The sequence below is a fragment of the Aspergillus steynii genome, assembly GCF_002849105.1.
Source record: "Aspergillus steynii IBT 23096 chromosome Unknown P170scaffold_11, whole genome shotgun sequence".
Lineage (NCBI taxonomy): Eukaryota > Fungi > Ascomycota > Eurotiomycetes > Eurotiales > Aspergillaceae > Aspergillus > Aspergillus steynii.
Genome location: NW_020194408.1, coordinates 826,479 through 838,619, shown reverse-complemented (window position 1 = coordinate 838,619; position 12,141 = coordinate 826,479). Strand labels below are relative to the sequence as shown.

Here is a 12,141-nt window from a genome sequence, read left to right as displayed (position 1 = left end):
AATGGCCAATGCGAAGTTGACGCTAACAACGCCAAGGCTGGACTCCCCACGGCCCGATGGTTAAGCCTCGGCGCAGACCGACTCTCGGGTTCTCCTCTCTCTCTCTCTTATCTGTCAGCCATTCGTCTTGCCTGCTTCTTTCCTGCATATATACCCTAGCCTGATTGATTGACACGCGATTCCTATCATAAACTCTTAAATCTATAACTGTTCGAGAGTATAGTCCGCTTCCTGCACACGCATCTGCATACCATCTCACATTCCGACGCATCACGGACCGCGACCAAAATGCCCCCCTCGTCAACGACGCAACGGCTCCTCCGCGAACTGAAGGATTACACTAACTCGCCGAATGAAGCGCTCTTGCATCTCGGCCCAGTCGACGAGGATGATTTGCTTCATTGGGAGGCTGTCCTGAAGGGCGTGAAAGGGACGCCGTATGAAGGTACTCTCGTTTCTACACCCATTCCATCCATAACCGACGACTCCCCGCAATCGAAACCCTCATACTGAAAATGAAGTCCGATCGCTAACAATAATGTCGATATAGGAGGCCTCTGGTCCCTATCTATCCACCTCCCACCGAACTACCCCCTCTCGCCGCCCAAAATCACCTTCACGACGCGCATCTCCCACCCCAACATCTCCTTCACCACCGGCGAAATCTGCCTGACCCTGTTGACCACCGAGCATTGGAGTCCCGTCTACACCCTCTCGACCACCCTCACGGCCATCCACCAGCTCTTGACGGACCCGCGCCCCGACTCGCCGCTTAACGTGGACGTCGCGGCACTGCTCCGCGATGGGGACATCCCGGCTTGGGAGAGCGTGGTGAGGTTCTGGACCGAGGAGGAACGGTGGACGGACACGAAGGCTTCGGGGAGTTTCGGGGTGCGGTGAGCAACACTGGCTATGGTTAGATTGATGTTGATTGGTGTTGGATGGTCTATGTTATGATACTATATTATTTTATGAGTGTTGGATGATGGAGGGAGGGGCCGAATCTGCTGTGTTGTACCTAGTTGATACCTATTTTCCATTGACTGGCAATGAGATATGCTTTTTTTCTGAAATGCTATCCTGGTTGGAGGACGGAGGGGCACCTTCTCTCGGACAGTGCTTCAATGTGGATATGCATGACTGAATATAGTACTAGCCTTTAATTCCAGCGGCAAATAAATCGCTAAAGTAGCTTTTCGGACAGAGTGATATGGCCTCGTTGATTAATTAGTGTAAGGTAGGGAAAATGATATTGATATCACAACTATTGTCATAGTTCAACATGATCATCAAGCTCACTGGATAGCCATGCCATCCTAGCCATATTATCTAACAAGTAATGATCTGAAAATGACTAGACATTCAGTCGGATCTATACTACACTGTTCTATACATACGAGATTGGGCCGTACTAGATAGGTATAAAAGAATAGAGCTATGTTTGCTTTTTCTCCTGCTTATCCCAGCGCTTGGTGGCCCAATGATGACGAACCATGCATTTGCAGCTGAATAGCTGCTCAAAAGCGGGGCAATGTTGTTCTCTTGCATCTAGTATGCTCTTGCCTTCGAGGTTCCAGGTTTCCTACACCTTCCTATGGGGTCTAAAGAAGACGGCCATCCACAATACAACATGGGACGCGGACGTGACTGGCTAAAAAAGCAGTTGAATAAACAACGGAAGAGCGATCGTGATGATTCCGACCGTCCCCACAGGTCGAGCCTCGCTTCCACCTTTTCCACAGGAAACCGAAACAGCGAACCTCTTATCGCACAAGCTGACCCAATCGAGACATCGGACAAGCAGATTGATGCCAATGAGTTGACCAAGGAGCATAATGCCCTCTGGAACGAAGCCTATGAGGCGATCAAGAACGACAAAGAAAAGGCCAAGTATCTCGATTCGTACGAAAGGATCGCTGCCAGGCTGTACCTCGGCCACGATGGAGAAAATGGCCTTCACCAGAATCGGGACGTGAGAGAAAGGCAAATGAAGGAGATGGTCAGACGAGGCTTGGAAAGGGTACAGAAGGCGAAGCGCTTTACTGAGAGATATGAAAGCGTGTTTGATTTTACCAGGCCTTTCAAGGCAATTCTTGACGCTCCTTTAAAGAATATCCCACAAACTGCGTTGCCTTGGGGTGTGGTGTCGTCAAGTCTTGATGTGGGTGTTTCCCTGGACCAGGAATCTTGTTCAATACTGACCGAGAAACTCAGATACTGGCCCAGCCAGGCAAAACGAATGCGACTCTGTACAGTGGAGTGACTTACACTGTCTCCAGAATTGACTGGTATTCGCAGTTCACTGACAAGGTCTTGTCTGACAATGCGGTCAGGGACAAGCTGCTTGAGACTGCACGCAGTGGTCTCAGAGCAGAGATTCTAGATGTGTATCAGTCGCTACTTTTCTACCAGATGAAAAGCATTTGCTTTTACCATAAGAACCAAGTTACAGCCTTTGTGCGTGGTTTAGTGGACCTTGACAAATGGAGCGATGATTTAGCAGCGATAAAAACAGCCGAAGAAGCTCTACAGCGAGACATTGACCAGTATAATTCGGAATCTCTCAAATCACGGGTTGCAGAGAGCCGTCACTACATGGAGGACCAATTCAATCGGGTTCTCGATGCTTTGCAAGAAAGTTCCAGCACTCAACGGTCCATTGAACAAGAGAAGCAAGACAACGAGTGCATAAAACTTTTGTGTGGCACCGATCCACGGTCAGATATCGACAGTATTCAAAGCCGAAAGGATGATCTCATCAAGGACTCTTACAAATGGATTCTCGACACCAACGAGTATCAAAAATTTATTGACTGGGAAGATCCAGAGGCCAGTTTGCTATGGATTTCAGGCCAAGCAGGAACTGGCAAGACAATGCTTTTGATCGGCATTATCAAGGAACTGAGCTTGCAAGGTCGATTGGAGCTGGATTGCCCAGAGTTGCTGTATTTCTTCTGTCAGGATGGAAATAAAGACACCAACAACAGCGTTGCAGTCCTGAAAGGAATCATTTGGCTATTGATCATCCAGCAGCCGGAACTTACGGAGTACCCGCGGGAGGTTTACCAGCAGTCTGCTGGAAAGCATCTGACAGATGGCAACGTCTTCATTACCTTGCGTAACATGCTGAGGAAAATGCTTGATGATCCAAGACTCGGTCGAATTTTCCTGGTCATAGATGCCCTTGATGAATGCAGCGATGCAAGCAGAAAGGAACTGATCAACTTCATATACCAGGAGGCGTGCGTGAGTGGTCGAAATCGCAATGTCAGATGGCTTGTCTCTAGTCGGCCCTTGCCAGACGTCTACAGAATCATACGGCCATCCGGTCAAACCGTGGGCAGAATTGACGTCAACGATTACATTTTGAAAGAGCCCATCCATGCTTACATTGACAAAAAAGCACTTGAGCTGAAGTCGGTGACTGATAACGAAGCCCGGCTGGCTGAAATAAGCGAGCAGCTGAAAGAAAAAGCAAGTAACACTTTCATATGGGTCTCCTTAGTTATCCGAGAACTCAAGGATGCAGACAGTCACCATTGGACTAAGATTCTTGGGCAACTGCCCCGGGACTTGGAAGACCTCTACAGAAAGCTTCTTGGGCAGTTGGCTCAGATTAGCGCAAAGAATGAGTGCCAGCGGGTTCTCACCGCTGTATTACTTGCACGTCGACCATTGAACCTGGCAGAACTAGAGGTTATTGTTGCAATGGAGGCTGAAGCTACCCTGAACGTCGTGCGCCAGTGTAGATCCTTTCTGACTATCCAAGGTAAAAGGATCCATATCTTGCATCAATCTGCTCGTGAATACTTGAGCAGTCACTACAGAGAGCTCGGTGATGTATCGATGGGAACGCTCAATAGCGATATTTGTCGAAACTCTCTGGAGGGAATGAAGGGCCTGAAACGTGATATCTATAACCTCTTGGATCCTGGTGTTGCAATTGAGGACATTTCCACTCCGGATCCAGATCTTCTCTATCCGCTCTCATATGCCTGCCAACACTGGGTGTATCATTTGAGCCATAGCAAGTTCGATACGATTACTCCAGGGGAAGTCCTATCTTTTCTTAAGGTGCACCTTCTTCACTGGTTCGAGGCTATGAGCCTTTTAAGAATATTACCAGATACCATTAACATGATGCGTATATTGGAAGAGGTTTTACAGGTGGGACCCAGCTCCACATGCCACTCAAGCAACTAATTAAGTAAAACCATTAGGATTTTCCAGATCCACTTGATTTCATAAGGGATGCACATCGATTCATTAGGAAAAGCATGTCGGCCATATCAGCCGCACCACTTCAAGTATACGTTTCTGCGCTTGTGTTTGCGCCCAAGAAAAGCAGTGTTAGATGCATCTTTTGGCATAAAGAGAGGCCAGTCTGGATGCATCGTTTCCCAGAAGTTTCTGAATATTGGAATGCAGCATTACAGACACTCGAGCACCCCAGCTGGGTCGACTCTGTGTTGTTTTCTCCAGACGGCAGATTTATTGCAGCAGATTATTGTAGGGAAATCAGAATATGGGATGCATCTACAGGGGCTTTGGTACAGATCTTGGAGGACACGACGCCAAATGAATTTCTCGCGTTTTCTCCTGACAGCAAAATGCTGGCTTTGGGCTTAGAAGATAGTACAATTATTATACGGGGCACTGATGAATGGGAGATAAGGCAAACCCTCCAGGGCCCAGACAAATTGACAAATGGGGCATTCTCTCCAAACGGTCAATTGATGCTCTCAGCGTCTGAAAGCGGGCTCATATTTATATGGGATACATGTGAATGGGTGATCCAACAAACAATGCGAGGACCCGAGGAACCCTTGCGCGTCGCCTTCTCTGCAAACAGCAAGCTTATAGCTTTCACCTCAGCCAGAAGCACTGGTGTCCTAGAGATATGGAATATTGAGACGGGACAGTTTGAACGCAGGCTTGAGGCCCATGCACATGTTCTCTTGGCCACATTTCCCACGGATGGCTTTCTGTGGACAGTCGGAGACGGCAATGTCAAAGTGTGGGATACTGAAACATGGGAATGGGATCTCAAGATGACACTTGACCCTGGCGCTGGACTCGCTACGATTTCCTCTGACCATCGTTATCTCGCAACGCACAAAGGGACGGTCATCTGCGTATGGAATATGATCACAGGCAAGTTAGAAGGCTCCTTCCAGGCTAACTACACAACCTTTATGGTCTTTTCGCCTAACAATCGGGTTCTGGCCACCGGGACTCGGTTCGGCCATGTCAGACTATGGGACATGGACTCTGGGGGGTTTGAAACGAATATTTCCACCGACAGACCACCCATTTTTATCGTGGCACTGTCTCCAAACAAACAGTGGGCCGCCTCATGCAGCTGGGAACGAAATCCGACTTTTTACAATGCAACAACAGGAAGGCAAATTCACAGACCCCCCGGACAGTCTGCTAATATAGTGCACATGATCTTTTCACCAAACAGTCAAATACTCGCAACAGCTTCGTGGGATAATACAGTCAAGCTCTGGAGCACAGAAAGCGGCGATCTGCTACAGACCTTAGAAGGGAATTCAGGGGGCTCGAGATCGAGATGCAAAATCGGCTTTGCTGAGAATTGCCTACATGTCACTTTGGACGGAGGTCAGCCGAGGATTTTCAACGTCAACGCCGGGATCGAAACAGGCGTTCCAGAGCCACAGATCGGGATCGAGGACAGCTGGGTGTCTGATAAATGCACGGGCAGAAGACTCATTTGCCTTCCTTCTGATTGCCAGCCTGGTATACCCCGGGCGTGGGCGGCTCAAGATAAGATGGTTGTAATTGGAACCAGGGATGGGACGCTTCTTTTTATGGAGTTCGAGAGGATGTAGGTACACATTCTGTTTAGACTATGGTAGGACAAGGCTCTTCGATGGATCTGTTTGTTCTATTCATTTTTTATAAATTTCCGTGTAATTTCTTATCACAATCAATCAATCAATCAATCAATCAATATATCCCGGTTTGTTTACAAGATTGAATGTTAACGGGTTGGATCCCTACTTTTCTTCTCTTATGTAGCGCTTAGAAAGTCAGCCAGTATCCTAATTTCTGTGTTGATTCTCTTTTCTCTATTTGTATCCCGCCGGCGTGGCGGATAAAGCCTTCTTTCTATAGACATCTATCCCATGCCCCGATCACGGTTTCCTTAATACTAAGCATATAGAGATATATCTAGCTCTCTCTCGCTCTTTAATTCTTCACTGCTGGAGGAAGTCCGAACGGCCGCTTGTCCACTTCGCAAATGGTTCCACGCCGAGGGAGAACGCCGCTCTGGAAATATCGACGAATCGATTGATCTGTGCATGATGAAGGGCCAGTGTACGAGCAATGCTAGAAGAATATTAGCTTATTTGTAGGCGCAAGACAGAGTATATGGTTGGACCTACACCCACGGAGTTCTGCTGCAAGACAACAGACCTGGGGAAGCTTCGGGCCATTTTCACGGCACTGGTTTTGTTCGGGTTAATAAGCGATAGGAACAGGCAAGAGTCAATCAATGGAAACTCACTTCCGGAGAGGTGTCACAGGGTCATAAGTGTTTCCGATGAATAGAAGCGGATACGAGGTGTGGCCGGCGACCGGACCTGTACATCAATTTTTCAGACATGGACACGATCGCGCGGAGATTTGGACTTACCATTAAATTCCCATGTTGGTCGCGGTTTCCATTTGATGCATGCCAGGCGGATCTGAGACCATTCATCCCCAATGGTTTTACTCTGTTCGTAAAGAGTCTTCCAGTATTGTCGATACTTGTCTTTGCTAATCCCGTCGATACTCCTTCCATCTGTACAGATGATGCTCCCCTGCGCTTCGAACATATTGTCTCCTGCGACTATAGCTAGCTGGTCCGGCCCTTGACAGGTCGCTGCTGCTCCTTGATACTTGAAGTCCGCAAAAGACGAACCGTTATTGCGCGAGAGATCAGCCAGGAGCTGCGCCAGAGTCTCAAACAGTTCCATGGGCTGATAGAGCGCACTCGTTATCGTCGTCTTGACGTCGGTATAGGTGATGATATCTGGAGGACGAGTCGCCGACCCTGGGACTGGCACGGGGTTCGTTTTCAGCTTCTCAACCAATTCGTCTACGCGGAGTTTCATATCCACCAAACTATCGCCATGCGCAAGGGCACACTGCGCCGGTCCCGCCTCATGGCAGTATTCAAAGAACGATTCAAACGCCTGGTCTGCGTCCTGAATGCTCGTGAGCCAACCGCCGGCATAATAGTCTGAGGCATCCAGCACGCCGTCCAGTACAACGCGTTGAACCCGGCCGGGGTGCATGGTTGCGAAAGTCATGCCGAGAAGGGATCCATAGGATATGCCCCAGTAGAGAAGCTTCTCCTTGCCTCTCTTCCAGCGATTCCGCAGTCGGATTGCATTGACATCGGACTTTTGATGGGTGGGCTGCAGGAGTGCTTTGGTTTCTTTCTCCCGCCATTCTCCGTGACGCTCGATAAGCGCCACCATATCCGCCACCGAAGGGGGCGTGTTCATATGGTGGCCGATCCACTCTTCACCCTTTAAGTTGCTCTCCTCGGCAGCCTGAGAGCAGGTGATGCCGACTGACGCAGATCGTGCCCAGAAATTATCAAATGCCAGGTCGGAGCTCCCGGGCATACCTTCGGCGTCTTGCTGCGACAGGAACTCCTTTCTGGTCGCCGAGTCTTGAAAGCAGGAAAACGGCGGCGTTGTATTGTTGGTCCCTCTTGTGTCGAAACTCATGATATCAAAATACTTCCCGGGGGCTGCCGTATGCTTCCCAACCCCCATGTTTGCTGATCCCTCGGAATCAACGATCCCTTGGATCTGCTTCCCATCCGTAAGGACATAGCTCACTCCCGAACCACCTGGCCCACCTAAACATCATTAGACATAGGCCAATGCATGCAGGGATTGGTTACAGCGGAATACCTGGGTTTATAATAACTGGACCGCCGTATCGCGCATCAGTCACGGGCACTTTGGCGGGCAGCCTGATCACTGCCAGTGCGATCTTGGAACCTTTCCCATCGGTGCGTTTCCAATCCATGGGAAGCTCCAGACGTGCGCATTGATAGTCCTCGAAACAGGGGTGGTAAACCAGATGCGAGGACGGAACTATCTAATCAACATTCAGTGCACGCGTTCATGTTCATGTTCTGGAGACGGCTGTCGTACCTGTTCCCAACTAACGGATGGGCTCTCAGAGCGAGGGATCAGGACGGGGTAGTCAATCTCAGGAACAGCACCTCTGGCAAACTGTTCGCTGTACCCATATATCGCCAGAGAAATGACCATGAACAATGTCACCAGGTACGTGAGTTTCCTCGTGAAGACCTGTCCCATCGTTGGTCGAGAATTCTTGAAAATACGCATGATGCCGATTCAGAGACTGTAGCAATACGACAATGAACCGTCTTAAGAATTATCCCATCCCGCAACCTCGTGCCTTATATGCCTTCAAACCGCGGGAGACCCTGAAAGGTTTCCGCGGCGCATGACCATTCGGCGAAATTGCCCTTGTGCAAGGGTATACAAACCGCGACGCCATTTAAGCCTTCGTTGCCTAACACGTGCACATTATCGAGGGATTGACCCTGTAGTTGCTCACCTTAATCCGGCGCATCTGACACATCGACGAGCTAGTTCACCGACATTGATGCTCGGATCCATGGGCTAGACTATGTTTGTGGTGTGGCTGGGTGCGTTAACCAAGATCACTACTATATAACCAGTAGTACGTGTACTCCAGGGTACTACCATAACGGGCACTAGATGGTCACATGAGCGAGCCTCATCTGGTCTTATGGCAAATGAGCGTCGTACACTGGTGGACTACTCTCGCCAGCAACAAAGCTGGGCCGAGGACGCAGACCGCAACGGCCTTGTCGCGCAAACAAAGCGACACGATATTAATTAAAAGTCTGGGCATATGTCCTGGCGAGCGGGGTAGGTCGAGTCATGATGTCCAGAGTAGTGGTATGCTGTAGTGATAGCGATTGAAGATGTCAGAGGAAACACTACGCTGGAGACGCAATGGTCGGTAGTTTTGGGATATGAATGAGGTGATGTCGAGATGTATACTCCGCAGTTGGATCGTGAGATTACTAAGATCGACCAGGTCAAGCAATTCTGCCAAGTCAAACGACCACCCCAAGAAGTAAGCGCTCGATCAGTCTTATGGCCTTCTTATCAAGCCACTGGAAAAGTGCGACCCTGGGAATGGTTGTACATCAGTTGAGGGGTTTGCGGCGGTTTCGCGACAAAGGAGCGATCGGAATGACTTGAAAAAAGTATGGCATAGTATTGGAAGTGTGCGGTTGTCCTATGCCGAATTTCGGATCAAGAAAAGTCATCTCGCAGGTGTAGTGATCAGGTGAAGATTCTTGGGACTTCGTTCCATGGATTGAGAGAACCTGGCGTTGGCGGATGAAGTGCCTCAGGCTCGAGATAGCTGCCTGACATTCTCCGTAATAATCTCCAGTCTTGCCTTCGAATTTTCTGTCAGACAAAAGCAAATATCATGCTTTTACTAATACCAACAAGAAAGGATTTGCACGCCGCTCCTAAAATATCACATTCTTCTTCCACAACAGCATGCGGAAGTCACACAGCAGGCCGCAACTGAGCAAACGATCTGCCCACAGCAGCGCCTCCGAGCTACAAACAACTGATTATGCGCTGATCAAGCATCTAGGCCTGAGATCGACGGTCTTTCGCCCGATCCAGTCATCATTAAGTATGGGTCATAAATATGAAGGTCGCAAGCTCCGCTCCTTGGCGTATGTCGTGCCTCTCTACCGGGCCAGACCTTGAGATAGATATCTACTTTAGATAATGTCTAACTAGCTAGGTTCACTAATATATAGAAAGATGTATCAGAAAGGAAGATCTAGAATTTACAACCAAGAACCAATGCCCTTCCAGAACACCCTATCGGTTAATTTACTTAAGATCCAAATCGCGGACATCTATACCCCCCCCCACCTGACCCATCCGATTTCTACATATGGATGCATAGTACTTTGAATTCCCCTCAAAATATACGTATTCTCCCACAACATCTCCAACGTCAAATAACAGCATCCCTCCCACCTCGCATATTTTCCCACTACCTTCACGCCACCACTCAACCAACATATAGGAATCCACCGGATCCTCATCCGCAGGAAACATGCATACTCGACCAAATGTCTCGGCCCCAAAACGCCCTGTTGTACCTGCTTCCGGGACGTGGTATTTCCATTGGCCCGCTCAGTGTCACAACAGATCCTATCTCGAGTTCATCGCACAGAAAGAGGGGTTTTCAGCTCCGAGGACGTGGGTGGCGTTTTGTCTGGTCCTGGCACGACAGCAATCTGTCTCGCTATCATATGTTGCGTCGTGGGATAGGTGTTGGGTGATAAGACGCGGTGGGGTCATTGGTTGGTGAGGATGCTGTGTCGCTGGGTTTTAGAGTAGTGGCGGTTGAGGGACAGGGGGGCTCAGGTTTTGGTGGTACGCGTGCGACGCGAGGTTTGGCTATTTCCGAGATGTGGGAAGATTGTATAAGACTGGTTTAGGGGCCGTGGATAGCTGCGAAGATGTGGTGGTGTGTGGGATGGCGTGGTGAAGGAGTTTGACTGGCTATGGGCATGGGTTTGGGAGGGCTGATCCTGGTCGATCAGGACTGGGTAGGAGACAAGGCGAGACAAGATGAGACACGTCTAAGCTTACCTACATATATACTTGGGCCTGTATCTGCCGCAGTATCTCCGCGTGCATGTACTCCTTCATCCCGCGACCTCTTCGGATCAGACAAACAAAGCACCTTCGGAATCAAGCCAACGGCGCAATAGTACCACGCAATCTTCCGATCAGATCGTCTGCAAGATGAGAGTGGAGTCGTTGAGATATCACCGTTGCATACAGGACGCAGGCCGCTATGAAATCACCTATACATCAGACGCCCCCGGTTCCTTGCATTGCATTGCATTGCATTGCATCGGGGGCGAAGGGAAGACAGGAAAAGCAATGGGATGATGGTAAGTGCCACGGTTGATCTCACCACGACGAGATGGATGATATCGTGGAACCAAGCAAGTTATAAATATCGCGTCTTGCTCGCCTTCGGGTCCTTCTGATCATCAACATTCATCACGAACCCTCGACATACGAACTTTTCATTCATCAGTCAAACCCCCTCATCACCATGCATTTCTCTCTTTCTGCCCTCTTCGTCGCAGCTCTCGGCCTGACCAGCACAGCTCTGGCCGCAGCTATCCCAGAGACTGAGCACACAGTCTCCGAGTACCACTGGCATGGTTGTGCCGCGGGTGTTTTCGTACGTTTTCTTCTAGTCTAAATTCTCTGACACTCAACCACTCACACAAAATAGTGCACTTCAGACAGCGACTGCCGCTCAGAGGATGCCTGTCTGACTACAGCTGACAATGTACGTCCCCTGAGCCCCCTTGACATCAACCTTTCCTCACATTCTTCGGAAAGCCAACCCGACAGATGACTGACGGAATAATACTAGATCCCGACCAACATCCACTGCGGCCAGGCCAATTACCCTCATAGCTGCTGGGCTGTAAGTCACTGCACCACCTTGCCTGGCTAGACAGACGCATGACTGATAAATGTTCTGCAGGAATACACCACCTGAAGCTCTTCACTGGCTGAGCCACCGGCTCTACCACTACAATGGTTATGTCAACGGAGGTACATGTTCTGCTTTATTTGATTGATCTGATTTGAGTGGCATTTGTCTTTCCGTAATGTGTTTTGTCGAGCGCGAAATAAACAAAAGTACGAAAAAAGCGGATAAACAAACAGTATGAGGTTGGGGGAAAAGTTGTGTACCTCTGTTTTGCTTAGCTCTCTACGATATTATTAATTAATGAATGAGTTGCTGTTTTTTGAATTCTTCAAGGGAGAAAACCCTGTAAGAGTAAGGTACTCATCCATCCACCCCGGAAAGCAACATTAACATCAACACCAGAACAAGCAAACCTGAGACAATACTCGCCACAGCATCTCCGGCCATTTAAAGCTAGCCGCCCGACGCACAGCTCCGCGGCCCGGAATCCAGGAACAGAGACATCTTACGGACTCCGTGACACGGGCGCCAGCTGCGCTTGAATATCGA

General features: G+C 49.2%; 5 protein-coding genes across 5 annotated transcripts; 4 read left to right on the top strand and 1 right to left on the bottom strand.

Annotated features, from left to right (window-relative positions):
• The first annotated feature begins 78 nt into the window (after nucleotides 1–78).
• On the top strand, nucleotides 79–1,060 carry pex4 (putative ubiquitin conjugating enzyme (UbcJ)). Its single transcript, XM_024850391.1, has 2 exons — nucleotides 79–445; nucleotides 551–1,060. The coding sequence occupies exons 1-2, from the start codon at nucleotides 289–291 to the stop codon at nucleotides 898–900; spliced, it is 507 nt and encodes a 168-aa protein (XP_024698623.1). The 5' UTR covers nucleotides 79–288; the 3' UTR covers nucleotides 901–1,060.
• Nucleotides 1,061–1,630: 570 nt separating this feature from the next.
• Nucleotides 1,631–5,855, top strand: P170DRAFT_369815 (uncharacterized protein; the record flags this gene model as incomplete). Its single annotated transcript, XM_024844929.1, is given in 4 exon segments — nucleotides 1,631–2,165; nucleotides 2,183–2,587; nucleotides 2,636–4,167; nucleotides 4,221–5,855. The coding sequence occupies 4 exon segments, from the start codon at nucleotides 1,631–1,633 to the stop codon at nucleotides 5,853–5,855; spliced, it is 4,107 nt and encodes a 1,368-aa protein (XP_024698622.1).
• A 224-nt stretch (nucleotides 5,856–6,079) lies between these two features.
• P170DRAFT_459762 (alpha/beta hydrolase) lies at nucleotides 6,080–8,384 on the bottom strand (the record flags this gene model as incomplete). Its single annotated transcript, XM_024851891.1, has 6 exons — nucleotides 6,080–6,357; nucleotides 6,414–6,474; nucleotides 6,536–6,611; nucleotides 6,665–7,885; nucleotides 7,941–8,130; nucleotides 8,187–8,384. The coding sequence occupies 6 exons, from the start codon at nucleotides 8,382–8,384 to the stop codon at nucleotides 6,217–6,219; spliced, it is 1,887 nt and encodes a 628-aa protein (XP_024698621.1). The 3' UTR covers nucleotides 6,080–6,216.
• Nucleotides 8,385–9,923: 1,539 nt separating this feature from the next.
• On the top strand, nucleotides 9,924–10,672 carry P170DRAFT_75725 (uncharacterized protein). Its single transcript, XM_024855371.1, has one exon. It carries the CDS (start codon nucleotides 10,022–10,024, stop codon nucleotides 10,409–10,411), a length of 390 nt encoding a protein of 129 aa, XP_024698620.1. The 5' UTR covers nucleotides 9,924–10,021; the 3' UTR covers nucleotides 10,412–10,672.
• Nucleotides 10,673–11,199: 527 nt separating this feature from the next.
• On the top strand, nucleotides 11,200–11,658 carry P170DRAFT_481264 (uncharacterized protein; the record flags this gene model as incomplete). Its single annotated transcript, XM_024853850.1, has 4 exons — nucleotides 11,200–11,331; nucleotides 11,386–11,442; nucleotides 11,530–11,583; nucleotides 11,644–11,658. The coding sequence occupies 4 exons, from the start codon at nucleotides 11,200–11,202 to the stop codon at nucleotides 11,656–11,658; spliced, it is 258 nt and encodes an 85-aa protein (XP_024698619.1).
• Nucleotides 11,659–12,141: the final 483 nt, after the last annotated feature.

Coding starts and splice junctions, on each gene's coding strand:
- pex4 (XM_024850391.1), top strand. CDS start 289: ATGCCCCCCTCGTCAACGACGCAACGGCTCCTCCGCGAACTGAAGGAT. Junction 446..550: donor GAAAGGGACGCCGTATGAAG/GTACTCTCGTTT, acceptor ATGTCGATATAG/GAGGCCTCTGGTCCCTATCT.
- P170DRAFT_75725 (XM_024855371.1), top strand. CDS start 10,022: ATGCATAGTACTTTGAATTCCCCTCAAAATATACGTATTCTCCCACAA.